Below are 26,477 nucleotides of genomic sequence, written 5' to 3'. Positions count from 1 at the left end.
ACCTCAACGCCATATTTATATTTTCCCCCAGAAATTTAATGGACAAAGGGAAATAACCAGGTTAATTATTTTCAACAAAATAATCTAAGATTGGTTAATTCCTTTTATTATTAATTCTTTCATCGCAGAAACCTACTCAGATGTATTCTCAATGAATTTCCAGTTTCGTGACGATCGGGTGAAAGATAGTCATTTAAATATATACCGGCAGATGCAATGTATATAATTGTTCTATTTTGCCCGGGGGATGGGGAGGTAGTCATGCTCTGAGATATGTTCGCAGTGTTTCTTCCAGACTTTTTTCTCCGGGGGGGGGGGCACTTGAAATCTTCGGGGGGGGGGGGGGGGCGGTAAACTTTCTTCGGGGGGGCGGACACTGTTAAAAGTATATATTTTCTATATAAATTATATAAATTTCATTTCGTTCGGGGGGGGGGGCGGTAAAAAATTTTCGGGGGGGCTTTGCCCCCCGTAGAGATGCTTGGAAGAAACTCTGTATGTTCCAAAGAAGCAGTGATGCAGGGCGCAGGCAGTAATTGCGTGTTGTATAGGGAAATTGGTTACCTTTCTTCCAAAAGTGGAGTACCGTTCTTTTTGCCAAGAGAAACAACTCTATTAATATATTTGGCAAATTCAAACTAACCTGGTTATATCCATTTTTCTATGTAAATAGGGGGTAAGATTAAAATAATTAGTATATCCGTCTTTTCATATTGAGCTTCGGTGTGTGTGGGAGGGTCAATGCTCAAAACCACATTTAACAGCTCTAAGTGGTTGCTATCAGTATCATCTCACCTTTTGTAAATGAATGAGTAATCCGTTATCTCCCCTTTAATAAATGAATCGTCTTTGGATTAAATTTTAAAAGATTAGTATCCAAGGTTGAAATAAATCGCACTGACATAGAAGTGAATTTAGAAAGTTTGAAAGAACTATCACATAAGATTTGACCACATACCTACCCACAGACATGCATTCAAAATGCGAAAAATGAAACATTCTTGACAAATCAGAGCTGATATTGTGAAAAATGATCTAATTCTCAAGGCAGCAATTACACACAGAAATAAGTCTAAGGGTGATAAGTTATAATAACAGTGGGGAAAAAACTTATTCCAAGATGCAGGACTAACATCTAGCAATCCCTTTTGTTTTTAATAAAATAGACTGAATTTACAATCTCAGCGACACAAAATGATACATTTTCACATAACACCAAAATGGGACATTTTTAGTTGCATGGTTTATTGCAGTTGACCCCCATCTTAAAACAATTGGATAATTGGACTGAATTTGTCAGGCCTGTTAAAAGATGTTGAAAATAAATTTAATAGCCCGAGTTGTTCTGTAAATCTTATGGTCGTAGGTAGAAATTCAAGAGAAACAAACTGGTTAATAATCTATTCCAGTTCTATCTTAAGGCAAATGGACAGACGAAGTCAAATTAATTCGTTTTAATGACCCCAGCACACAGGAGAATATGGTCAGCACTATGCCAGCAGGCTTTGTTTCCCTAATGGAAGTCAGGTATTCTTCAGGAGGAATCAAACAGAAGACTTTCTGGTTAGCACCAATAAGCGTATTGAAAACAATATATTGGGATCACCAATGACTGTAACACTTTTTTATTTAGCTGTACAGGGCCAGAAAACTTTTTTTCAGATAAGTGATTAGTTAAGTAAAAACTATGATAAGATACACATTATTTGAGACAGCTTTTATAAATTATATTTATTGAAATAAACATTCTCAAATTGACCACAAACATCTACTCAACTTTTGGTCAATACTTAGGAGCTCAACTAATCATGTGTACCATTTGTTGTAGACATACCATACCACTTCTTACAATGTTACACCAAAGTAATGAAAAACAAATTTAACTTAAGCGTAGTAAATAACTCATGAAATAGTTATTTTAAAAATGTTTACTACAAATTTTTAGTTTAAAGAAAATAAAAGGAACATCCAAGGAAATTGATAACAGTTTAGGATGATTCATGTGTATACTGCTTTATTAGTGATGTCCACCTGGTAAATCTACCAATTTAAACCAGTAACCACATTCACAGCGCTTGGGTTCTCCTTTGTGTACATACATCCAATTAATGGTCAAAGCATCCTCTTCACCTGTGTAACATGAAAAAAAAATTAAGGAAACACTATTAAAACACTAACAAAATCTTATGCTAGATAAGAGATACTAATAGATTCAAGAATTTGCAATTTTCACTGTCTTACAGTTTAATTACACATAACATAAAAAGTAAATCCACATTTGTAAACTTGATTGCAAAAAAAAATGGGTGCTCAGACCCATAAGTAACAACCTCAACAATAACTATTAGAAATATCACAGTGTTTAAAGTAAAAAATATGATTTAAAACAACCACAGAAACTTACATATGCAACCAACCATCCTTTTGTTGTTAATAGATTTAACTATTGTTGGTTCATCAAAAGTACCTTTTGCCCTTTTAACTACTTTCATCTCAAAAGGATCCTGTTTAAAAAAAATTGCAAAATAACAGTATAGCAGCTCAGGTCAGATACAAAGCAGTCACAGTAATAATAATCTGCAAGATAATGTAAACTTTAAAAAATTTGAAAACTATCTGCATTTACTGACCTCTTCACCGGATTCATGTGCCAACAATTCATAACGTTCAGGCCCAACAGAATGTCCTAAACTGTCTGGCAGTTTCACATCATCAGAAGCTTTATAAGGTAAAATAAAATCAAAAGTATTAAAATACTTAACATCAAAATACAACAGCTAATGTGATGATGTTTCTACCCAGCATGGAAGAGTACAAACATACTATTTATATAGATATACAGAGACATCATCTGCGGTTATTGGAGTCCATTTCATAGAGGTCATCTTTCCACAGACTGTGACAATTTTAAATAGTCAAAGGGTAGGTTCTCAGATCATGAACAAAATATGCCAATTTTCTTGAGTCACATCGATGGAAAGATCTGACTCACCATTATCAACATCAATATCTGAAACCTCTTTATCTACATCTAATAACTGTTCATTCCCTTCAATAATTGACTAGAAAAACTAAACAACCCTAGTACAACAAAATTTTAGTTAATACATTATGGAATCTGGCTACTATAAAAGGTTACACGAAAATCATAGGCTTATGTGATTTCAATATCAGATGGAGAGTAGAAGGGTGTGACCAGACATAACATCATCTGAAACCCATGAGAGGACACATTGTGTCATGTCGATTGAGAATTAGTTAAGTTTTATTATTCAGACCCTAAAATATAGATTCTCACTAAATTTAAAATGTACTCAACTTTCAATTTAAACATCACCACTGAATAATAGACATCCATATTTAATCCATCAGGCACTAATTTTGAGACTTTTACTCGTGTGATACTAAATTATTTAAAATTTGTCACTCAGACAGGGCAGGCACACCTTACAATTACAACCATATCATGTCGTATGTTTGAAGCAAGCCACGAATGGGGTTAGACTTTAACTAACTAATGCATGAGAGTTCCTTACTAGTGATCAACCAAATAGCGGTCACTTTGTTTTACGGGGTTTTTTTTTATTTTGTTATTTTTGGTGCCGGTCTTATAATGCTTTTCTGCCATCTAGGCCCATCTTTTTGCTCATAGTAAAAAAAGGTCACTGGAACTAAGACGAAAAATCTCGACTTAAGTTTATATTATTATTATTATTAGGCCTAGCCCTATAATAGAATATAGTAGTCTGGCGCGTTGCTTAGATGGCTGGATTGACCTCTGACCCTGAAACGTCACGCGTCGTTTTTAGACGGTTTTTACGTTTATTTTAGGGGTCCCATCCACGACAAATGAAAAAACTGTTAATCTCGCAAATTCTCATCATTATTTTAATGCAGAATGCTAATAAAATGGATAATTTGCCTTAGAATGCCAGAAAAAATCGAGAGATTTGTTGTTGTAAATAATGAGAGGATTTCTAGTGGAGCGCTCTCCGTAAAAACTGAACCGCCGCTAAAAACGACCGACCTCCGGGAAAAACGGCCCGACCTCCTCTAAATTAATATATAATTGAGATATTTACCTTGTATATTTACATTTTTATTGATTCTGGTTTCCAAAATCTTATCCCAAAATGAGGTACCCACGCTGACATTTCTATCCGCTATTTTTAGTATCATGACGTCATTGCTACGCTAGTTGCCAGACTGAAACAACTAGTTTTTGTTTTTTACGGAATGAACTGTTAAGTCTAGTATTTTAATTATAATTCAATTGTAGCATGTGTGGAAAAAGTAAAATTATGGACATTATTGTTGTATTTGTAATTTTATTAGTATATTGATTTTTTCTTCACTGTGGGCCGACAGTTGCTGCATTCGTGACCGGTGGTTAACCTCGTCAACGCTGCGTGGCCTATTCGTTTATATAATCAGTGATGCTCGTTCAGTGGCCTTTTTCAGAGCTAGGCCTAATTACGGGCGATTTTTAGACTTCATTGATCGGCCGTTAGCCCTTTTCATTGCTGCGTATTTTTAAAAAAAATGCTCGTTCAGCTGCCTTTTTTTTTTTGGCGCTAAATAATCTGTTTACGGGCATTTTAAGCGTTTATTTATTTATTTTTTTAAGCTAGACGTAGATCTAGTTAATTATTTTTTTTATACAGCTGGCTGTCTAGCATGCCTGATATGTGAACTTTAAAAAAAATGACCGAACTTTAAAAAAAAAAAAATGACCAGAAGTAGTGAAGTAGGTCTGTTATTCAATTTGCTTGAAGAAGGGGGGGGGGGAAGAGAGAGAGAAGTGAAGACACCGACCATCTCGTGTACGCGTGTTCATTCTATGACGTGTACTATAGGTCACGGTGACCCCGCGACCGTGGTGGGATTTTTCATCCACAGGATAGTAAACATAAGCAAGCAATCACGCGAGTGACGATGTTTGGAGATGTTATTTTTTTTAAAAAAATCACATACGTCATGTTTTCAAGATGAAAAAAAATGTAATGTAAAAAAAAAGGGGACACTAATACCATGTATGAACCTCAGCTGCCACACTGTTGACTCAATATAATGTGATTGAGTGTAAAATGTATTTGTATTTATAAACTATCTTAGCAATTACTATCATATTATTTTATGCATATTTATTATTTAAAATAAAAATATTTATTATGGTCATTTGATTTATGCAGGTGTTCATTACTTCATAAAATGGTATGAATAACATGTAGAGTAGAATTTAATAAATAATAAAATAACTAGATCTAGTTTTATTATCAACCGGTTGCTTTTTGTTATTTTCCGGTGAGTAAATAACCTAAGCTGACGCAATTACCATGGCGGGAATTAAAATCTCGTGGACACAAGTCCACGACGTAATGTTATGCCGGTCGAGGGGATAAAACGCTGTTTTGTCTTTCATTTTCCAATATCGGAAAAATTTCAAATTCTCTCTTTTCTCGTCAACCGAGTAAGCTAGATATTTAAATGTGGTGTCAAATGTTCTCTTAAGGGGTAAGGAAGTTAATGGTGTATTTGAAATAACAGAATATTTTATTTTAAAAAATCCACAATTCAACCTAAATATAGGCCTAGGCCCTAGGCCTACTAAGTAATAGATTTTCTTAGTAAATTTGAAATGTACTCAATTTTCAACTTAAACATGACAACTAAATAAAAAACGTCCATACTTTATCCACTAGGCACTAATTTTGGGAGTTGTTGCAAGTTTTAGACTAAATTATTGAATTTTAAATTTTTTGGTCACTCACAGCTATGGTATGAGGGATCCATCCATGACAACCTGCTTAAAAGCTGAAGGGTTTAACTTTTTAATTGACCGTGAAATAGATCTAATTTTTTTTTACAAGAGAGTTCCTAAAAGTAGAATTGGCCCGTCTATCGTCGGAATATATTTATAGAGGGAAAAAATTTAAGAGAATGTCATCAGAAAAGAATTTTAAAAAAGACAAGACAGAAGTGATGTTTGAATTCTTTTATTTCTTTAATTTTATAACATTTTTTATTGTACAAAAGAGCAAAATAAAAAACCATGCCAGGTAAACGTATCCATTCAAATAGCGGTCACGTGGTCAAAAAAAATAAAAAAATTTGGTTGTCATTTTTTGGACACATCTTATAAAAAAAAGTGTTGAAGATATTTGATTTATTTTTTCATAGAATGATAAAACTAATAATGCTTTACTTTGGAAATCAATTTTGTGATATGGAGATCTATATTTAAAAAGTTATATTATTTTGAATGACACCGACTTTAAATTTAGCCTACATTCTCCAAAGCAATTTTTGAAAATGCTTTTCTGGCATATTTCGACTTGCCACCTATAGCATGTTTTTATAACGTGAAAACCTGCCATTTTGCTCGTGGTAAACACTTTTAAAAGTAATTCCAAGGAGGTCCCTGGAACTAAGTCGAAAAACTCGCCGGAAGTCATGGTCCGATCCTAACGCCATGTTCTGGTTAGCAACCAAGGACGCTTTCAAGTTAGTGAGCCTCACTACTAAGTAACTAAGGCCCCTGCCCTAATTTAGGCTTTTTGATGAGAATTACAGAATGATTTTTTTTATTAAAAATGTATTAATAATAGCTAGAATACTAGTAAACTAAGCTAAATTAGCATATTTTAACTTTCTGTGCAAAGTCATTATTACTGAAAAAAATTCCAAAGTCAGGTCAGCCTGTGGCACCCTCCACTGAACTTGAAAGAAGGAAAAAAAACTTGACCCGTGACCTTCATTAAAACAGAATTTACTTATGTTTCTTTTTAACTATTAGTAAACATGTGCTTAATATTACCCAATAAGTAATAAAAATTTGACAATTAATTTTAATTACTGTTGTAAAGTGAGATAAACAGCTTAATAAACACGTGTTTTCTTGAGGGGGTGTGACCCGGGTGTGGCACATCGCATGTAACTTTTTATTTCTGTGTCTTATGACTATTTGTTCACAATCAGCATGCTATGCTTTTAAAATTGATAAAGGGTAAGTATACCAAGCTACAAAACCTAAAATCTAACTAATAATTCATGCTTTCAGTTTAAAAAATAATAAAAACGATCATCAATGAAGAAAGCGTAAACATTCTATTTTTAGGTGTGACATAAAAAAACAGTCATAAACCTAGCCAAATGATTGGATTCTTGCGCGGCACACATTTTCCCGCGCCTTGTGTTCACCAAAAAAGATTATAATAAAATGGCATTATTACTTGAACGGACCACATCTCATTCCGACCATAAGTTATTACCAGTTAATTGTAATGTGTGTAAAATTGATACTTTCAAGTTTCATATACACATAGTTTGGTTTATTATACACGGGGTATTTTAGAGTTATTTGATTCGAAAGATGAGAATTATATAGAGCTACTTTCACTAAGGCGCCGCTTGCGAGACAAACAAAGAAATTAGGCCAAAAGTAGATCCGACAATTCTTAATTAATAGACTTAAATAGAAACGGATAGTTCCGATTTCTAAAATTAACGATGGCTTCGTAATCATTAGTTTTATACCTCTACCCATTAGTGAAAGCGAAACTGGTCGCCATTTTTGGTAAGCGCATGAGCCGTGAGATGGCTTCAAAACAACAAACCCGGAAGCTGTGAATCGAACGGCCTACCTAATTATATGAAGTAGGGCCTACTAATAATTCAGTGACTAGGCCTATTCAGACTCAGAGTAAAGCCCTTGTTCAGATAATTCTTTTTTTAAAAAGTACTGTTAATGATTAATTCTCTAGACTACAATCTAGACTAGATCTAGATAAATTCTTATAAAACTGTAGCTTTGCTACGTGACTGCCCTTGCCCACTTTTAATGAATGAAAAATTTCCCATCCGGTTTCTGTACAACACCTGATTGGCTGAAGGGCATTCGCGTATCTACAAGAAATTATATAGTGTTTTCTTAATAAAAGGGGTTAATACACTTACGAACTTTCCCTTTATGTACGTCAACGGGTTTAGCTGGGGGACCATGGCCATATCTAACAGACGCCACAGAAATAGTACGTCTCAGTAGGCAAGAAGTTGTTCTCAACAACGATACAGACATGTTGATTGACCTAAGTGACCGAAAGCTCCGGATTTTTAAACACATCCACAAACTGCTAGACTATGCCAGATCAAGTTAATAAAATTAGCCAAAAAAAGGAAGACAAATTTAAAATTAAAAAGATTACGTTAAATGATAAAACTAGGCTGTTGCTCGTAATTTTTTAACTCCACTAATTTCGAGTAAAATTATATCACAAACAAACAGGATTTTTTTCCCTACACATTGATACCAATTTTGTGTCTCTAGCTTAATTAGGAGCTAAGATATGGCCTTTTAAAAATTTGTGGGCGTGGCTAAAACAGCTTAGACCTTCGTCATTCAAGTCTATGTTACATAAGCAAAAAAGTTGGCACCGATGGTTTTTTCATTGCATCATCACGGATTCGCATTTTTCGAAAAATTAAAAAATTATAATTTTATTGCATCATCCGGGATTCGCATTTTTTTTAAAACTAAAAAATTATAATCAAACTTAAAGCCTACGTTATACTGGACTGGATATGATTGACTGAGTAATTTAATTCCATTCATGATTCATATATTATTATTGACTTATTACTCCGTGTAAAAAAATTAATGTAGGTTTAAAATAAACTAGATCTAGTTATTGTAAATCGATTTATTAATATTTAATACTGTTACTACTATTATATAATAGAAATGCATAAGCACATATTACTTCACAAGTTCTTTAATGTAATTGTAATGAACGATATTACTTGGGTAGATGAAGTAGAGTAGACCTACACACACATCACATGGAAAATGGAAGTAGCAACTGGTTGCCTTTACGATACCTTCTCAACCCCCCCCCCCCCCTTGATATTCATTGTCTATATCAGGAGGCCATAATAAAATTATAGAGTATTAGAACACAAGAAAAAGAAAACAGCTGTCAAAGTGTGTACCAGTGTTTATTACTACTGAACTATGCATACTGACATTTCAATGTTTGCTAAAAGAAATATAAATTATTAAAATACACTAATCAGATACCACATGAATTTTAATTTTGTCTAATAAAATAGAAACATTTAGGAGAATGGCAAAGTAAAAAAAAAGATTTTTTGCAATAATTTAAAAATATGTTTATAAGAGCAAAGAAATAAATTACATAGTGACAACCTAAATTTAGCCCTTGTATAATCTACGATCAACACAGTACTGTAAAACAGTTACATAATCAAGAAATTAGGCTCTTCTCATTACGATCCCTCTTAAGAAGAAAAGTAGTATTAATTATCAAGGAATAAACATTAAAATATTGGTTTAAAGTATAATTACTAGTAGATCTAGATCTAACACATTTATTGAATGTATGCTGGAAAAAAAATAGGTGATGAAAAATTTCTTGGATCACTTTAGTCGCTTTAGTGTTAAAACAATTTTCTAAAGTATCAATTATAATTAATCTTTAGATACAATGAGCACATCTAAGGAAAAGAAGTACATTGACTACTGATTCTAGGGTTATCTAGCTGATTTCAATTACCCTGAAAAATAAGTTAAGTAATTAATTAAAATGTAATTTTTTTTTTACACTATGAACACTAAACTTAATCATAAACATTGTTAGTATTAGTTTTCAAAATAAGTTTACAATTCACAGCAATCATTTTTTCAGTAACAATTTACAAAAACACTAATGTTTAAAAAATAAAGATCATTTTTATACTAAAAATGAAAGAAGTACTCTGAAATTCTGTTTAGCTATTATTCAGAAAGAAAAACAAGATTCCTATAAAGTCAACCACCAGTGATTCTGCCCGATGACTGAAATCCTCAGCATTATCCTCATCATCTGCCCAGTAGCTTATGGTGTAAAGAGCTGACTTTTGTTTTGTTGCTGGCAGTCTTTTAATAGTCCTTCCACTGTATTGCGACACACCCTGATCACCTTGCTCCCACCAGCTGAACACCAATCAGATTTCCCATCAGATACCTCTCCAGCTGTCGCACCAAGAAAGGCTCAGTAGAAGTCAACAACGCTTCCATGACTTTAAGAAACAGAGTACATTTGATCGCCACATTGCGTTCTTGTAAATGAGCTTTATCAAAGGACCAGAAATTAACTTCCCAATCAGCCTGAGTGCTTGCAGCGCTGCATGAGAACCCCAGGTTTCTTGAGATCTGCAAGCTGTTGAATGTAGATTTTAGTTATGTCCCAGCAGCCACATCATTCTCTTTAAGATGAGCCTTGAATAAAGCTGGATCTCCATGAAAACTGTACCTGAAAAGAGAAGGGCAAATGGAATTAGAATTTAGCAGACCATTTCACAAAATATATATCTAGCACAACATATTGCAAACTATATAAAATAAATATAAACATTAGAAATAAATTCAGTCTCCATACTTACTGAATGTACTTCCACCTGAGACATGGGTTGAACATAGAAAGGGCTGTACACAAGTTCCACCAACCTATTCCCAGTCACAAGCCTGTTCTCCTCAGCCGCTTTATCTCAGCCATCAAGTTTCTGATTACATTAGCAATCCTTCTTACACCTTGTTGGTCTTGCCTATAAGCAAATAAGATGTACAAAGAAAACAAATTGACCCAAGTCTAGAATTAAATTAATATTAATAAAATTATCAAGTACTAAAATTGTCCTTAATAGGCCTAATTATGGATATATACATAGGCTTACATTAATTTAAATATATAGGCCTACTTGATGGAGAATTATACCTGCACTAGTCTAAATCTATTCTTAACCATTTAACAATGTCTCACTATTTTTACAAGATCTAGAATCTAGACTAGATCTAGTACTTGTATGACCTAATCAAACATAATGATTAAATGATTGTGTTCATCTACTAAATGTACTGAATTAAAATAAATAGGCTAATTAATGAATTGATATAGGCCTAGTCCTACTTAACACTTAATGCAGAATTAGATGAACACTTATAGGCCTATAATTATATAATTAATTAACTTAGGCCTATCTAGATTCTAGATCTATATCAAAATTAACTAGCACCTTTTATTTCTTACTAGAATCTAGATTAGTGTAGGCCCTATTAGCCTATAGATTAAATTAGATCTAGAATTAAACTAGATCTAGGCCTAAAGCTAGATTATTTTTTACTAGATCTAGATCTAGATATATTCTAAATCTAATCTGATCTAGTAATCTGGATTCGTTTTTCTAAATCCAGAATCTATTAGGCTATCTATCTTATTAATAATATCATCTAGATCTAGATCTATTCTAGGCCTATTTACTACTATACTAGAGTCTAAATTTTCTAGAGTCTAGATCTAGAAATCTAGATTTAAGTCAACTTGTGTAAAAATCTTAAAATTAAATTAATGTAAAGTCTAGATCTAGACCTAATTGTCCTAATCAACCGTAATAATTTAGTAGCCTAAATGTAATGTAGGCTACTTAAACTAAATTATTAATTATTAGTAGGCCTATAGTATTATACTAATAGTAATCACAAGTAATGCGATATTTTAATAATGTAAGAATCACAGGAAATTTGGCGCGAAATTAAGGCTCTATCGCGGTGGGCCTTCCTAGGCTTGCGGACCATTGAAATCGTAATTTTAAAATATAGGTTAATTTTAGAAGACCCAATTATTAGTCTAGTCAACATTTGGGCATGTCAATGTAAATATTAAGTACCTTATTATTTATAGATTCTTACCTTATATTTCAGCACATTGCTCCTCTGTAAGATAATAAACGAGATCCAAAAATTAAAATAGGTTTTGAATCTAAATCCTCTTGAGGTTAAAACAAAGATGCGCACTGTGTCATGCGTAGATCAGGTGTGCTGTGGTTTCGCCTTAAGCGACATGGCCTTAATTACCAATGGGCAACCGGAAACATGGAATTTAGGTTCAAGGTACAGCCATGATTACCATGGCAACAAAGGTCACGGCGCAAGCTGCGCAACTCGCTAATAAAACTGAAGAAAAATGTCTTCACATTATACAATCAGAGTTTCTTCCAGGCATGTCCGCCCCCCCCCCCCAAAAAAAAGTCTACCGCCCCCCCCCGAACGGAATAGAATTTATATAGAAAATATATACTTTTAACAGTGTCCGCCCCCCCCCCCCGGAGAAAAAAGTCTGGAAGAAACACTGTATACAATACAATGGGGAAATTTGAAAACAAAAAACAGGGTAATGACATAAAACTCTTATAGGACACAAAAATTTAAGTACTCAAACTTTAGATTTCTGCAATGAATGTGTTATTATTTAGTATGACTATCTGTTCCCATTTCTGTAATTTTTAAAACTATTAACTAACAAGGTCTAAGATTTTCTAATACATAGTTATATTTATCTGAAGTTCATCCATTAAAATATATTTTAATTTATTACAACTTATTTCAGCTCTCGATTCACCACAATCATTTGTTTAGCCTCTCTTCTTTCGGGAGCACAGAGAAGGTCTTCACTTTTGTTCTCGACTCATGTCTTACAACCATCTGCTTTTGTCTTGGGTGATTCAAGTCGAATTGAATCTAAAGTCATGTTTATAGTTCTTTCATTTTGTTTTTATTTTGCTTTTTTACCCAGAGCCTCCATGATAATTAATTAGTTTTAAAACATATTCTTAGCGGCTTTTAAAAATTGCAATGATCTTGCAAACAGAGTGTGAAAATATGAAAAGAAAGTTGTCTCTTCCCCCCCCCCCCCCCAACCCCCGGTTACTTTTAACTGCTGGGTTGAGTTGTTTTAAGGCGGATAATTGATGACACTGACTTAAATTTATTATGGAAACATGCGGAGCAAATGAATATAATCTTTTGTACTTTTTAAAAGTAAAACGTGCTTTGATTTACAAATACACAAGCTATTCAATAAAATGTTACAATAAGATTTTTTTTCTTAATCAAGCCTTATGCTTCAAAATATTATGCTATAAAAGGCTGCTAAATCTGATCACTCATTCAAGAAAAATTAAAAAGCTGGAGAAATAAATTGGGCATGCCCTAAATCTATAACAATAATTAATTATCTAATAAATAAAAATGCATCATTTTATTAATTTTTAAATCCTTCGTTTAATTTTTTTTAATTTTCAGATATTTTAGTGTGAAAGACTGATCTAGAAATCTACATTTTGGAATAACATAGAATCTAAAAATACTATTTTGAATCCATGTTTTTACTTGCTACTCGTCAACATGGCAGAAGTAGCTGAAAAGCTGCTACTCGAAGTTGCTAACAAAAATTCAATTAACTCTTTAGATTTTTCTAAGCACCTTGGTGTTAATCACCAGGCAGTAGTTGGTGCAGTTAAAAGCTTGCAATCTTTGGGAAATGTTAGTTAATTTTCTTTTCCTCCAAAAGACATTATCGAAATTAACGTAACCGTTCTGTACGAGACGACAATCGTTATCGACAATCGACAGATGACGAAATGAAAATGCCATGATGATAATGATACGATATAAAAATTATATAATACGAACCGACCCGCGGCGTATGATACGCCGCTATTTAGTTGTTTTTTCTACTTTTCAGTAATTCATAATTTGTGAATTCGACAGTATGCTGCCACTGAAAATATATTTGCTTTAAATAGGCTTGTCGGTATCGGCCGAGATCGCGGTAAAAACATGACCCGAAATCGCCCATTACTTTCTGATACCGGGCACACGAGATTTGGTTTTGCATACTAATAAGTTTTTAATTTATGGTAATTAATTAAGTTTAAAAGGTCATTTCCTAATGTTAAATGAAAAGTAGAATGGTTTTCCCATTGTTTTGATGGCTTAGCGATCTGATTGCACGCTGTCTCTGCCTTGGTCTTCCCCCTGTATGAAGGCTAGTTTCAAATACGTTGGAATCACGATTTTTTAAAAGGTTATTCTAGATGAGTGAAGATTACTGAGCAGACATATCTTATATATGTGGAAATGATATTTGTTTTTGGATATTTTGACTCTGACATTAGATATACTCGTTTAGAGGTGGTCACTGTATGTAGGTCGCGTTGCCACCATTGTTATATTTTTTCATCCCGATCTTCCGGCCTTTAAGTTTGATCAACTAACAACAGCATTCTTATGGAATGTGCAAACAAATCTCCTAATTTTTTATTTCAGAATATATTTACATACCCATCTTTAATTTTTTCAGCTCTAGTTCTAGTTTTGCAGAATGTTTTTCCTAAAATCCAATTTTGTCAGACTAGACTGACAAGAGTCAGACCTAGATCTAGGTTACCTGTCTGTTGCTATACACTAGCATTGTGCTAACTGTAATTTTAAGTATTCAAGTTCTACTTACCCTTAGATATAGTTATATGCTGAAAATCAGAATCCATACACTATTCACACATAAAAACATTGATCTGATAACTTCATTTAAATTATTACAAAATGGCTTATATGGGCTCTACTTCACCTGCCCAAAATAACAAGGCAGTTATATACACATTACAGTGTTCAAGTCATTTAGATTTCTAACTATGTAGTTCTTACATTCACTGTATTTATATAAAATATTGCTTTAGAAACATTTTCATATTTGCGCAGCAGTTTTATAACAAAATGGCTTAAAGATGGACTCTACTTCACCTGCCCAAAATAATGAGGCAATTATAATATTATATGCACATAACAGTGTTCAAGTCAATTACTTTAGTTTCAAACTTTGTAGTTCTTTCATTTGCTGTATATATATAAAATATGGCTTTCATATTTGCGCAGCACAGTTTTTTGGGGTTATGGGAGGAAGCCAACACAAAAATATAAGTTCTGTATTATTTTTATTCATTTCAACAACATTTACAAGTTCTATATATCATTCTAGCTAAACTCTGCAAATATGAACAAAATACAACTGCAATTAAAATAACTATGCTCAATTTATTCAGGTATACCATGACTTGTCACAATTGGCCAATGCAAAAGTAAGGGGATTCCACCCCTCACAAAAAAATTCGCAAAAAAAAAACTATTTGAGCTAGACAGAAAATCTTTTTTGTTTTGTTTTCATTTTGTTGAGCTCTACAAGAATATGTAATTTTTATTTTTATATGATGATTAGTGCTTTTTTACCAAAATCCCTACTTTAAAACACTAAAACCCTCCTTTCCCCCAACCTCCCCCCCCCTCCTCGTGAAAGCAGCCTCCTCTTAGTTACCTCCCCTAAGTTTAAAATCGTTTCACACTAAATTATCTGCCCCTAATAGCCGTCACTAAACCCTTCTCTGCGCTTGTAAACATTTAGCGTGAACTACAGCTCACCAGACCATTGGGGGGGGGGGGGGGGTAATAGAGATATGCCTAGAGAGGAAGAGAGGGGACTGCTAGGCGCGCTTACAGCTTGTTTTCTAGCGTCTCCAAGAAGAGAATTATAAATTATAAATATTGATCAAATGGCTAATTTATTTATTTGCTTTTGCAAACACTCATACTTAACTAACTGCTTTTCTCACTAAATAAATATTAAATTCATAATTTTTGTTTTTGCTTAAACTTTTAAAAACAATACCATTGAAATAAATAATAAATTCCTACAACTTAGTAGAGAGACTAGACTACTACATCAGAAGAGACATAAACAAAAATATTGCATGGACACCACAGCAATGTTCAGAAATCTAAATTTTCATTAGTCATTGGGCATAATGAGATGTAGCATTCAATCAGTGGGTAGTTCTTGAAAAAAAAAATAATGAATAATATATTTTCTTTATAAAAATTTATAGTATAGATCGTAAAGATCCATTGCCAGATTGGACTGATGAATTAGTAGAGTTCATGTTTCTTGACCTCGGCAACTATAGATCATAAAGAAGGAAAATTAATTTATGTACCCATGCAATGTTTTAGATAATCAAGGTTGATGATAAGCAAGATAAAAGATGGGAGTTGACAGAGGAAGGACAGTCTGTTTTACAAAAAGGTAGCCATGAAGCTCTGGTTTACAATGCTGTCCCTAAAGATGGAATTCCTCAGTCACAGCTTATGGTAATTTGATTTTTACATCTGTGTTGATCAACCAGCTTCAAATTCTAAGGTGTAGGCCTAATTTTAAAAATTAAGTTGGAAAAGTATTTTTTTCACTATTCAATTACATATGCATGTATTTTGTTTAGGCTCATTTACAAGCTAGAATTAATTTTTATGTGAGGCAAATTTTAAAAAAAAGTATATCTTAAACTTTAACTTCCTGGTTAATATTTTATTTCTGTCTAACCTTATTTGTATTGTTTAGCGGCTATAACTTATCTTTCTTAGTAATGTAAATGCTGCCATAATACCGCTTTCATTTATTAAACTGGTCTCAATTTGCTGCTTGTTCTAGTTCATTATTGTAATGTATTCTAAGAATTTTTTTTTTCTTTGTATTAAAAGGCTTCTGTACCAAATGCAAATGTTGGATTCAGTAAAGCTATGTCAGCAGGCTGGATAAAAGTTGATAAAAGTCATGAAGGAGGACCCAGAGTTTTCAGACAAGTATGTTTATTTTTTCAAGATCAGTTCCTTATTTGTAGAAATCTAATTCAACTGTTTTCTGAATTTTTTATTACCATTTTGTTTGCTAATTTGCTTCATTAGGTTGAGACAATTAAAGATGTTGTTAGAGAATGCCTAGAAAAAATTGCTAAATTAGACATAAATGATGTGACAGAAGCTCAGAAAAAGGAATACAAGAAAAGAAAATTGATCACAGAAGTGTGAGTACTTTATAGTTTGACTAAACTCTTTTCAGCCAATGCATTTTATTGTGTGATATTTTAAATATTTTAGTGGTTTAATAAGACTTTGGCATTACATCTTTTTTTTTAAAATAAAATTATACAGTTTTTTAAAAGTGTACATTATTTGATTGTATTGACTGTATTGTTCTTGTAAATTTGGTTCATAAAAATGTTAATTTAGAATGTTCAATAAAGAATTTTGAAAGCATTTCAAATGAGCTGTCCTAATTTTTCTCACAATTCTAAATATGAAATTTTAATTTAACAAATATTAGCATATTGTTATAACTAACTTTTTTAACAATTGGGAAGTCAGTGTCATATCATTAAATTTCCAAATTAACATGAGAAGTGAGAAGCCAAATTAACATGAGAAGCTTTTCTGTACAGGAAAGAAGTCAGCTACATTATAACAAAAGGGGAAAATTTCACAACCACAGTTAGCAAACCTGAAGTTGATCTAACACCTGAAATGATCTCAAGTGGGAATTGGAAAACCACGCAGTTTAAACCATACAACTTTAATGCTCTAGGCGCACCCGCTGTCACTGGACACCTGCATCCCTTGTTGAAAGTTAGAGAGCAGTATCGTCAAATATTTTTGGAGATGGGGTATGAGATTTGCATTACCTTTATATTAGTATACTCAGCTTATTACTATTATTATTATGTTTTTAACATAAAATAATAAACCAGAAATGCAGTGTTTATGTATTTTATTTATAATTAAACACATTTTTAACTGCTCAGATTTTCAGAAATGCCAACCAATAATTACATTGAATCAAGCTTTTGGAATTTCGATGCTCTTTTCCAACCTCAGCAGCACCCAGCAAGAGATGCACACGATACTTTCTTTATTTCTGGTAAGCTGCAAGTCAGTTAATAAGAACTTTTGCATTCTTTACAGTTTGAACAATATTTATCAATATTGTTTTTCTTTTCTTTATTCAAATCAGACCCAGCTACTGCAAGTGCTTTTCCTATGGATTATTTAGAGAAAGTGAAAGATGTCCACTCAAAGGGTGGGTATGGCTCTCAAGGCTATAAATATGACTGGAAATTGGAAGAAGCAGAAAAAAACATTTTGAGAACTCATACAACAGCTGTCAGTGCTAGAATGTTGTATAAACTTGCACAAGAAGTATGTTATCCTGCTTTTTTTTATCAATTGTAATACTGCCCATTTTTTCCCCAGTTAAATCATTAGCGTAGTTTTTGATTACTTCTGGGTAGAACTCAGCTAGTTCATATGATATAAATAACAGCACTGTTTATCTCTCATTCATTTTGAAATTTATTCTGCAGAAAGAGTTCAAACCAGTCAAGTACTTCTCTATAGACAGAGTCTTTCGTAATGAAAACCTTGATGCAACACATTTAGCTGAGTTCCAGCAAATAGAAGGAGTTGTAGCTGACCGAGGCCTTACACTTGGAGACCTCATGGGAACAATCAACCAATTTTTCAATAAACTTGGTAAGTGGAAGGTTATAGTCTTTTTTAATACAAGGTTAGGTTAGGTTTGCCTGTCGCCCCTTATTGGACATAGGCTGATGACAAGCTTTCCAGGCGTCTCTGTCCTGTTATAATACAAGACAACTGTCAAATATCTCAACTTTTAATGTTTTACCTTCAGGCATCACTAAGCTTCGTTTTAAGCCAGCTTACAACCCTTATACTGAGCCAAGCATGGAGATATTCAGCTACCATGAAGGTAATTTTAACATTTTTAGTTTGAACTATTAAAAGTTAAAATGAATCCATCAAGGTAAATGGTATATTTAGAAAATGTTAGTAGTTATAAAATTATGTAATAAATTTCTTAAGTGTATGGGGAATGTTTGCAAAAGCTAGTATGGTTGTTCTGCCTGTCTATAATCTAGATGTTTCTTTATAAAGGTCTCAAGAAGTGGGTGGAGATTGGCAACTCAGGTGTTTTTAGACCAGAGATGCTTTTACCCATGGGTCTTCCCAGTGATGTTTCTGTCATTGCTTGGGGCTTATCATTAGAGAGGTAAGAATCATTCTTTTTGTCAATAATTTAATCTTGTTTATTACTGTTGTTAAAAAAAATACTTAACTACACAAGGTGAAATACAAGATAGTGGTAGCAGTATGAAAGTCCCTACAAAAAAATTAAAAACCAAAGCTTTTAAAAAACAAACTTTAGAAAATTTTCTGAAGATTTGCTTTAAAAGAAATCAGTAAGTTATTGAATTTCAAAATAGCTTATTTCCTAATATTTTACTGTTATGTTAGATTTCTAATTAAAAGAAAAAGCATTTAATGTAGCCATAATTTAACTCTATTTGCAGACCAACAATGATCAAGTATGGTTATGACAATATTAGAGATCTTGTAGGACCTAAAGTTAATTTGAAGATGGTTTATGAAAATCCACTGTGTCGACTAGAGAAATAAAGCCGCTCAGAAACAAGTCTGTGATTATTATCTTTTAGTGTAAATCTTTTCAAAAAATGTATCAAATCAAAGTTTTCTTCTAAGCAGGTGAATTGGTAGTTACAGAATGGCAGTAGAAATTTATGTCCACCGATTTATGAATCAGATGCTTTTTTGTTTTTTGGTAATAATTTATTTTCACCTTGATGATTGTCATGTTCATAAAATGCTATGTTCATTGAGACAATAAATTATAATACACTTACAGTGCTTGAGTCAAACTTGTGTTTTAAGTTTTACATGTTATTTAGAATCAACAACAAAAAACAATTTTAAATTGATGTTATGTACATTAATTTTTATCAAATATTTTTATACATAGCAATAACAGCAGACAAATCATACAAACTTTCAGATATCCATCTTTCAATTTCTATTCCCATAAACTATCAGACTTTCTTCCCCATCCAAAACTTTGCTTTGGGTTTTTCCAATAAGGTACCCCCTGCTCGCTTCAACTTCCGTCTCTCTGACTGGTGCATATTCTTTTGTTCCAGGTTCTTGTTTGCTTTTTTCTCCTGCACATATTCAAAGATGAACATTACTAACCATTTACATGATATTATTAATACAATTTCCACAGACGTTTAAAATTACTTTTTATGAATAGTTAATCCACCACCACCCCCCACCAATACATAATTTGCAATGAGTATTATAATTAAAATTAAAATATTAGGATTAAAAAAAAAATTATTGTCAGAATAAATATTCTATAGATTATCATATCAACAAAAAAAAAGCAGCTAAACTTGGTAAAATAAATATTCACCTTTTTGAGTGAGAATGTCATTTCTCTGTTTCCTAACGAGCCACCAACATATGTAACAGAATCTTTATCAGAAGACTGCAATCTTTCTTCCAAAGTTTTTCTGTAAACATTAAAAAAACATAAACAGCAAAGTTCTAAAAACTGGTCCCTTTTTTTTTTTTTTTAACTACAAGAAGAATCTGACATACTTAGCCTCCTTTTTCTTGTTAATGTCACTTTTAACACCAATCTCTTCCCCATCCTTGATTTCAAACAATCTGGCTTTCTTTCTTTCCTCTTTGATGTTAGCTTTTTCCTGAGCTCTCCTCTCTCTAGTAACTTTCTGATGCTCTTTTCTAACATCCTCTGCCCAAGTGTGTTCATCTTCAGAACTGCTGCTTCCCTCTTCATCACTTGGTCTTCCCTCTGGTTCATCCTCGCCCTTCAGTAATTAGAGCTCACATATTTATACACAAAATATGTTTCAGATTAAAAACATAATACAAAAAGAGAGAAAAAAAATTCTTACCTCAACTTCCTTGAACTGTTTCGAAAGAGCATATTTCTCTTCTCTTTTCTTTCTAGCTTTGTCTAGTTTTGACATGACAGGATTTATGAGTCTAAACTCTTCAGACTCTGGGTCAATCTGGAAATCTGGATTGTTGAACATTGCAGAGAAACGATCATCCTTTAATATGCTTGTCACTGCTTTGTTCTAGAAGAAAATAAAAAATTGTAACCGTTAGCAATCTAAAATGAAATTTCTAAAAAAAATAAACAAAAATAATCTGGCCTAATTGTAAACTTTAAATTTAAAAAAAAAAGAAACATCATAAACAATAATCTAATGAATGGGGGTTTTGAAAATAAAAACTGTAATAGTAAATTCTACTTAATTAAGATAAAAAAGTTCACTTTAGTAAAATAAGAGAAACAAAAAACATCTTTTTACCACACGTTTCTTGGGATTGGATTTTTGTGCTTCATCTTCTTCCATCAATTTTTGAGCCAGGTCTCTATTAACACTTGGTAATTTCTTAAAAAAAGGAGGAAATAATACAACATTAATAAATTATAGATTAACATTTATCACAAGCTAAAATGCCCAATGGTCAAACATTTTTAAGTCACATTTTAGGGCGAAATTAGAAAAAGGGGCATAACTGAAAGTTTTATTTAAATTATTTAAACCAAAAAATAAGCGCAAAATTTCTAAATTTGTTAGTAAATGTTATAAACAACATATTTAAAAAAAAAACTTGCCTTTCTTTATTTAATGCAATTAATAAACTCTTTTGTAACTAACCTTTAATTGGACCCTGTTTGTTCTGTCTTGTTCTATCTTCTCCCTGACTTTGGTCTTTCTATATTTCTCATAAGCAAATGGATCAGCTACAGCCTTAGCCTGAAATGTTTAAAAAAGTTAATCATCCACATCTTATCAGCAAACACATCTGTTTTAAAAAATGTCTACATCTCTCAACTGAAAACTAATATTGTTAAACCTAAGAAGCTTACCTTATGGTAAAGTCTCATGTCCATGAAAAAACCATGCATGACTGATCTGAGCAGGTTGGTGCCTATGAGATGAACCAGTCCTAATTCTTCAAGCTCAGTGCGCGTGACAAACTTGTAATCATCATAAACTAGAATAGAGATTTAGAGGAAAATAAAGGAACTCATCAGGAACTAGAAAAGAGATTTAGAAAAAAAAAATACAATAATGGAAAAAGTGAGTTATTAATACAACTGTTACAAATCTGATGGCTGCAAATTATGGTAGAGCTAGTAATCAAATCATTTTTATGTCTGGAGAACTTAACCAGTATTTAGCAAGTAGTTATTACAATTAGATAACACTTGACATGCAGCATTTTTGTGTATATGTCTAATTGATCAGTGTAAGGCAGATCACAACATTACTGTAAAGAATAGTTGCAGCTGGTGATTTTACCCAATTCCCTGTTTTGATAACCACAAAACAACAGTAGAAAATGATTTACCTGTACTTTCTGACTTCTCTTCTAGTTCTTCTGTCATGCTGTCTAAGCTACTACACCACCTTGGTGCTGGACCCAAAGTCTAAATAAATTATAGAAAATTTACATTAGGAATACAACCAGCTAAATTATAAACATAACAAATGTCAAAAAGTACCAAAAACACAAATTACAAACAGCTAAATAAATTGTCATTAATGAAAAATAACATTTACTAACATTGCATTTCAAATATAAAAATGTGCACTACAAAGAGCTAAATAAAATTGAAATCTAATAATGAACCTCATAACATGAGTTGTAAATGTCAAACTGTACTACAAACAGTAATCATCAACTTACAGGTATGAAGTAGGTCAGTACTTTCGGAGCTTCATTTGCTAAAAAGATGAGTCCAGTATTAGGGACAACACAAAGCTGGTTAAGATTTACACCTGGTTCAATGGCTGTCATTGGTTTACCCTGTAATATTTAAGGTGATTTTTAAAAAAATTCAATCGATGACTAAGACTACACTAAATTCACATTATTTCAATCCTGTTTCTAACAACAAAAAGGTCAGCATTGAATAACTTTCAAAAACAACTTTATTTTTAAATGCCTTTGAGAGAAAAAACAACTTAGAAATTTAATATATTATATATAGGACCAGCTATTCAGTCAACTATTGGCAGTAGTTGATTGAATAACTAAAATGTGCTGTTCTTACATTTAGTAGTTTTTTAAAATATCCATGTGAAAAGTTTTGTCAGATTAAAAACTTCAGGCAATTAAGTTTATTTTCTATTTATAACTAAGAAGATATCTTACAGTATTTCTGTTCCACATTTTGAGTATTTTGGAGTCCATGGATAAGACTAGATCTTGAGAATCTTGAAATTCTATTGATTTTATTGGTAGTTCGTAATTGTGATCTTTGACATTGAATGGTTTCATGGCTCTCAAGTCATACAGAAGAATCTGTAACAAAATGTAAATAAATTTACTTAATATGAAAAAATTTAAGAACAGCATTCTAAACCGTTTTTAATGTATTTTTTCCTAGTTGGCTTAGCAAAATGTGCCTTAGAACTATATTTTCTTTCTTCTTCTTAATTTTAGTGTTGGAAGAAATTCCCCCAAACACAATTAAGTATTATGTGTCAACTGGTTATAGACCATATAGGCTGTTGACTCCAATTTCAGCCTGCTTTTCTTTTTGAATTTGCTTCCATAGCCTTTGTCCAATCAAGAATAAAATAAAAGGCAGCAGTTGTTTGATTTTGAAGTTGTCCCTCCTGGAAGAGTTGCAGTCACCAGCTATCAAGCATCATCTACCATAGAGGTTCAAACTCGAGACTTTTTAGCAACCATAAACTTTACCGAATTGCAAAAAAATATTGAGATATAAAAACTTAAATTTTTAGGGTTCATCAGTTCTAAATATTTTTAACATTGAATATTTACATGTCCAGTGCTGGTCCCCAATCCAACAGTTAGTCCATCTTTCCTGAATTTCATAGCCGTTATCTCTGGTACAATTTTGATGCTTCAAAAAAGGCAACATTTATTTAGTCATTCAAAAATGTTACTATCCCATAATTAATTAATGGATTTATTTATTAATCATTAAGTATACAACAAAAGCTGGTAATAGAATCGGGTAATATGGTCTCAAAAGCAGTGATCAAATATTTTTTACAAACAGCAAAAGAGGAAAAAATCTTACTCATAATCTTGTACAAAATTACTGACAGCTATGTCAAGTACGCCAGCCCTCGTTCTAGAACGAGGATCCCAACACTCTAGATGTCCTAATTTTGAACCACACCCAAACAGGTAATTCACAGGATTAAACTCACAACAATTAAGCTCTCTGTAGATAAAATAAATGTCAGCTTTATTAAAAATAAAAACTCTATAAATAATTTGTTTCTATTAAAAGATATAATAATTGCAATAACAGACAGTTAATTATAGGAATTTTAAATTAGCCTAAAGACTTAAAATTAATACAAGTAAAAACTTACGTAGCAGATGACTGCAAGGGCTTCATAAACCGCCCCTTTTCTAAATTTATTCTGTATATTTCTGAGCTATAGTAAGGAAATAGAATATTTAGAACAGAAATATACAATTAAGAAAAAGTAATGATTTAAAAAAAAAAAAAACAAGACTACATTGTTTAGTAAACAGACATACTACAAAAATAATTTAAAGTTAAACATCATATATTAGAGAATAAATTTCATAGAGAAATAATTTTAGAAGTCAGTCATCACACATTAGAGAAAAGTCAGCTTTGAAACTTGAACAAAAATATTTACATTAACCACGCAAGCAATAAGAGTAATGAAAAAATAAAGGATAAAGTATAAATAATTACCTGACACCAACAAAATACATATCACATGATGGTGGATAGTATGATAAATCTCTTCCGTACTTGGGTATTCGCATGCGTAGTAGTCTTCCAAATTGAGAGTGAAATTCCACAAACCTGTCATCTTCTAAAAAACATACCTGGAATTGAAAAAAATGAAATGGAATTGTTATAAGTAACAGCAATCACATACAATAGACTTGATTTAATCTTGAAGAAAATATATTTCACCTAGAAAACGTATAAAATATCTTGAAAGTCTAATACTTACTTTACTGTAGTCTTCAGACAAAAACTGAAAGTTGACGACATCTGAGTCAAGACCATGTTCAAACTTAAGGCACAACTCATGAACATCATAACAACGAAATCTGGGTTTGTACGAACCTGATGGAAATATATTTTGTTATCAGCATACTTTTTGTAGCATAATATTAAAATACATTTACTTTTTTAAAAATTAAGACCATAAGTAATTTGAAATATGATTCAAACATCATTATAAAAAAGCAGGTAAAACATAGTTATCTAACCTGTGGCACAAATGAACTGTTCATCTGGAGAGACCTTAACACAATTGCTAACACTTGGCATTTCAAAATCCTGGATAAGCTCCAAACGCTTTCGAACATCTAAGATAGATTGAATTAGTAATTAAAGATGATAAAACATAAACTCAGCAATAAGTTATTAAAAATGCGTAGCCTAATATAGGAACATGACCTACCATCATCTCTGTTTTGGAGCTTTCTTTTCTGACGATCTGTTAGCCACTAAAAAAAAATTAAGTTTGTTCAAGAATATTACACAATCATACATTTCAAAATTAACCTAACCCAGCCTACCAAATCAGGTGGGGATACAATCAGCGAGGCAAAAGGTCAAGTTAGTAATCAGCTGCTACCTTCTTGCATTTTACCACCTTGCATGCCATTAATCTTATTCCCGCCCTTAATAAATGTCTAATTAATACTAATAATAGTCCAAGCCAATGCACTATGAATGTAGCCAAATTTTGTAGTAAAGCTGAATTGAATTACAGTAGGGAGAGAATAGGTAGTATTGAGCCAATAGATAAGGTGTCTGAAAAAAAAATGGAATAGTTTGTAAACCTGAATTCGTTACATGAGATTACAATTTGGATAACTTTAGATACCGATGTCTGATAATAGACTCTTCCATAAAATAGGTGTGTTCGGTTGTTAGTTAGTAGTATTAATCTCTGCTAATTTTATGGTTAGAAATAATTAGGGTTAGGGACAGAGTTAGCAATGACATTAGCCAGACATGTTTTTATTTAAGTTAACTACCACTGCTGCTACCACTGAGTACCAGTAACCTAACACCCCTTTTTAAAGAAGATTCCATTATCGGACACCGGTATAAAAATTCCCCCCAAATTTTAAATAAATAGCCTAAATAATTAGGGGCCTACTAGTTTAATTAATAATTAGTATTAATTAGGCCTATTTACTAGGCCTAGGACCTATTTAAATCTATTTAATTAGGCTATTTATTAGCTAATTAATAATTAATAGGGCCTAAATATTAAATAATTAGTAATTTACTAATTAGAACTAGGGCCTAATCTACTAATTAATTAATTATATTAGGCCTAGGCTACTAAAAGTGAATTCATCATTACAAATCTGAGTACGCCTCAATAGTACTACATTATTATAAATGTTTTATTAATTATGATGACGAACTATGATGATTGATGAACTAGACTTCACGGTCTTCACATGCCAGCTCGCTGAGCTCGGCAGCTGCAACAGTCACAGACTTTCATAGAGGACTAAAAAATTATAAAATAATTAGGAGCCTAACACAACGAATTGAACATTTAGAAGTTTCGACTGCAACAAAAATACTTACTTCAGGTAGTGATTTTCCTGCACTTAAATTGTAAATTTTAACATTATTTGCATTACAGACTTGCATTTTTATTTGTTCTACTAAGCATGCTTTATTTTTGTTATAATTATAAAATATTTATAAGAGTAGCCTACCCTGCTGTTTATCTTCCTCTACTTACCGAAAAATGTCTGCGCGTGTTAAAAATATCTCTTCCTCTAAACTCGATTCGTTTACGAGAAAGTAACAAAAGAAAGAATTCTCTTCAATATTTCTTGC

General features: G+C 32.3%; 3 protein-coding genes and 1 long non-coding RNA gene across 4 annotated transcripts; 1 reads left to right on the top strand and 3 right to left on the bottom strand.

The window, feature by feature from the left end:
• Nucleotides 1-1,910: 1,910 nt before the first annotated feature.
• LOC131946382 (cytochrome c oxidase subunit 5B, mitochondrial) lies at nucleotides 1,911-8,130 on the bottom strand. The gene is made up of 4 exons (XM_059307105.1): nucleotides 7,957-8,130; nucleotides 2,631-2,719; nucleotides 2,405-2,504; nucleotides 1,911-2,130 (listed from the first exon to the last, which is right to left on the bottom strand). Exons 1-4 carry the CDS (start codon nucleotides 8,120-8,122, stop codon nucleotides 2,018-2,020), a joined length of 468 nt encoding a protein of 155 aa, XP_059163088.1. The 5' UTR covers nucleotides 8,123-8,130; the 3' UTR covers nucleotides 1,911-2,017.
• An 852-nt stretch (nucleotides 8,131-8,982) lies between these two features.
• On the bottom strand, nucleotides 8,983-11,972 carry LOC131946374 (uncharacterized). Its single transcript, XR_009387699.1, has 3 exons — nucleotides 11,744-11,972; nucleotides 10,441-10,602; nucleotides 8,983-10,310 (listed from the first exon to the last, which is right to left on the bottom strand). It is a non-coding gene; the product is annotated as an uncharacterized LOC131946374 (long non-coding RNA).
• A 1,236-nt stretch (nucleotides 11,973-13,208) lies between these two features.
• LOC131946379 (phenylalanine--tRNA ligase alpha subunit) lies at nucleotides 13,209-19,435 on the top strand. Its single transcript, XM_059307094.1, has 11 exons — nucleotides 13,209-13,375; nucleotides 15,896-16,033; nucleotides 16,421-16,522; nucleotides 16,625-16,743; nucleotides 17,158-17,379; nucleotides 17,518-17,633; nucleotides 17,727-17,911; nucleotides 18,076-18,244; nucleotides 18,405-18,482; nucleotides 18,668-18,782; nucleotides 19,084-19,435. The coding sequence occupies exons 1-11, from the start codon at nucleotides 13,238-13,240 to the stop codon at nucleotides 19,187-19,189; spliced, it is 1,488 nt and encodes a 495-aa protein (XP_059163077.1). The 5' UTR covers nucleotides 13,209-13,237; the 3' UTR covers nucleotides 19,190-19,435.
• A 63-nt stretch (nucleotides 19,436-19,498) lies between these two features.
• LOC131946378 (nucleolar protein 10) lies at nucleotides 19,499-26,350 on the bottom strand. Its single transcript, XM_059307092.1, has 18 exons — nucleotides 26,220-26,350; nucleotides 25,069-25,114; nucleotides 24,875-24,973; nucleotides 24,613-24,728; nucleotides 24,345-24,481; nucleotides 23,989-24,054; nucleotides 23,688-23,834; nucleotides 23,426-23,507; nucleotides 22,790-22,939; nucleotides 22,322-22,441; nucleotides 21,983-22,061; nucleotides 21,498-21,625; nucleotides 21,286-21,384; nucleotides 20,932-21,015; nucleotides 20,509-20,694; nucleotides 20,189-20,421; nucleotides 20,001-20,100; nucleotides 19,499-19,746 (listed from the first exon to the last, which is right to left on the bottom strand). The coding sequence occupies exons 1-18, from the start codon at nucleotides 26,283-26,285 to the stop codon at nucleotides 19,618-19,620; spliced, it is 2,067 nt and encodes a 688-aa protein (XP_059163075.1). The 5' UTR covers nucleotides 26,286-26,350; the 3' UTR covers nucleotides 19,499-19,617.
• Nucleotides 26,351-26,477: the final 127 nt, after the last annotated feature.

This window comes from Physella acuta, unplaced genomic scaffold (assembly GCF_028476545.2).
Source record: "Physella acuta isolate Inbredline_101_S28 unplaced genomic scaffold, ASM2847654v3 ptg000556l, whole genome shotgun sequence".
Classification (NCBI taxonomy): Eukaryota; Metazoa; Mollusca; class Gastropoda; family Physidae; genus Physella; species Physella acuta.
This window is presented reverse-complemented; position numbering and strand designations above follow the sequence as displayed.

Bases quoted from the DNA above. Each gene is read 5' to 3' on its own strand.
- LOC131946382 (XM_059307105.1), bottom strand. From the start codon at position 8,122: ATGTGTTTAAAAATCCGGAGCTTTCGGTCACTTAGGTCAATCAACATG. The intron at 2,505-2,630 runs GTCAGTAAATGC...TTTTTTAAACAG, and splicing joins CACATGAATCCGGTGAAGAG to GATCCTTTTGAGATGAAAGT. The intron at 2,131-2,404 runs GTAAGTTTCTGT...CATGTTACACAG, and splicing joins AAGGATGGTTGGTTGCATAT to GTGAAGAGGATGCTTTGACC.
- LOC131946379 (XM_059307094.1), top strand. From the start codon at position 13,238: ATGGCAGAAGTAGCTGAAAAGCTGCTACTCGAAGTTGCTAACAAAAAT. The intron at 13,376-15,895 runs GTTAGTTAATTT...GCAATGTTTTAG, and splicing joins GCTTGCAATCTTTGGGAAAT to ATAATCAAGGTTGATGATAA. The intron at 18,483-18,667 runs GTAATTTTAACA...TTCTTTATAAAG, and splicing joins GATATTCAGCTACCATGAAG to GTCTCAAGAAGTGGGTGGAG.
- LOC131946378 (XM_059307092.1), bottom strand. From the start codon at position 26,285: ATGCAAGTCTGTAATGCAAATAATGTTAAAATTTACAATTTAAGTGCA. The intron at 24,055-24,344 runs GTAATTATTTAT...TCCTTACTATAG, and splicing joins ATGTATTTTGTTGGTGTCAG to CTCAGAAATATACAGAATAA. The intron at 23,508-23,687 runs GTAAGATTTTTT...CCTTTTTTGAAG, and splicing joins AATTTTGTACAAGATTATGA to CATCAAAATTGTACCAGAGA.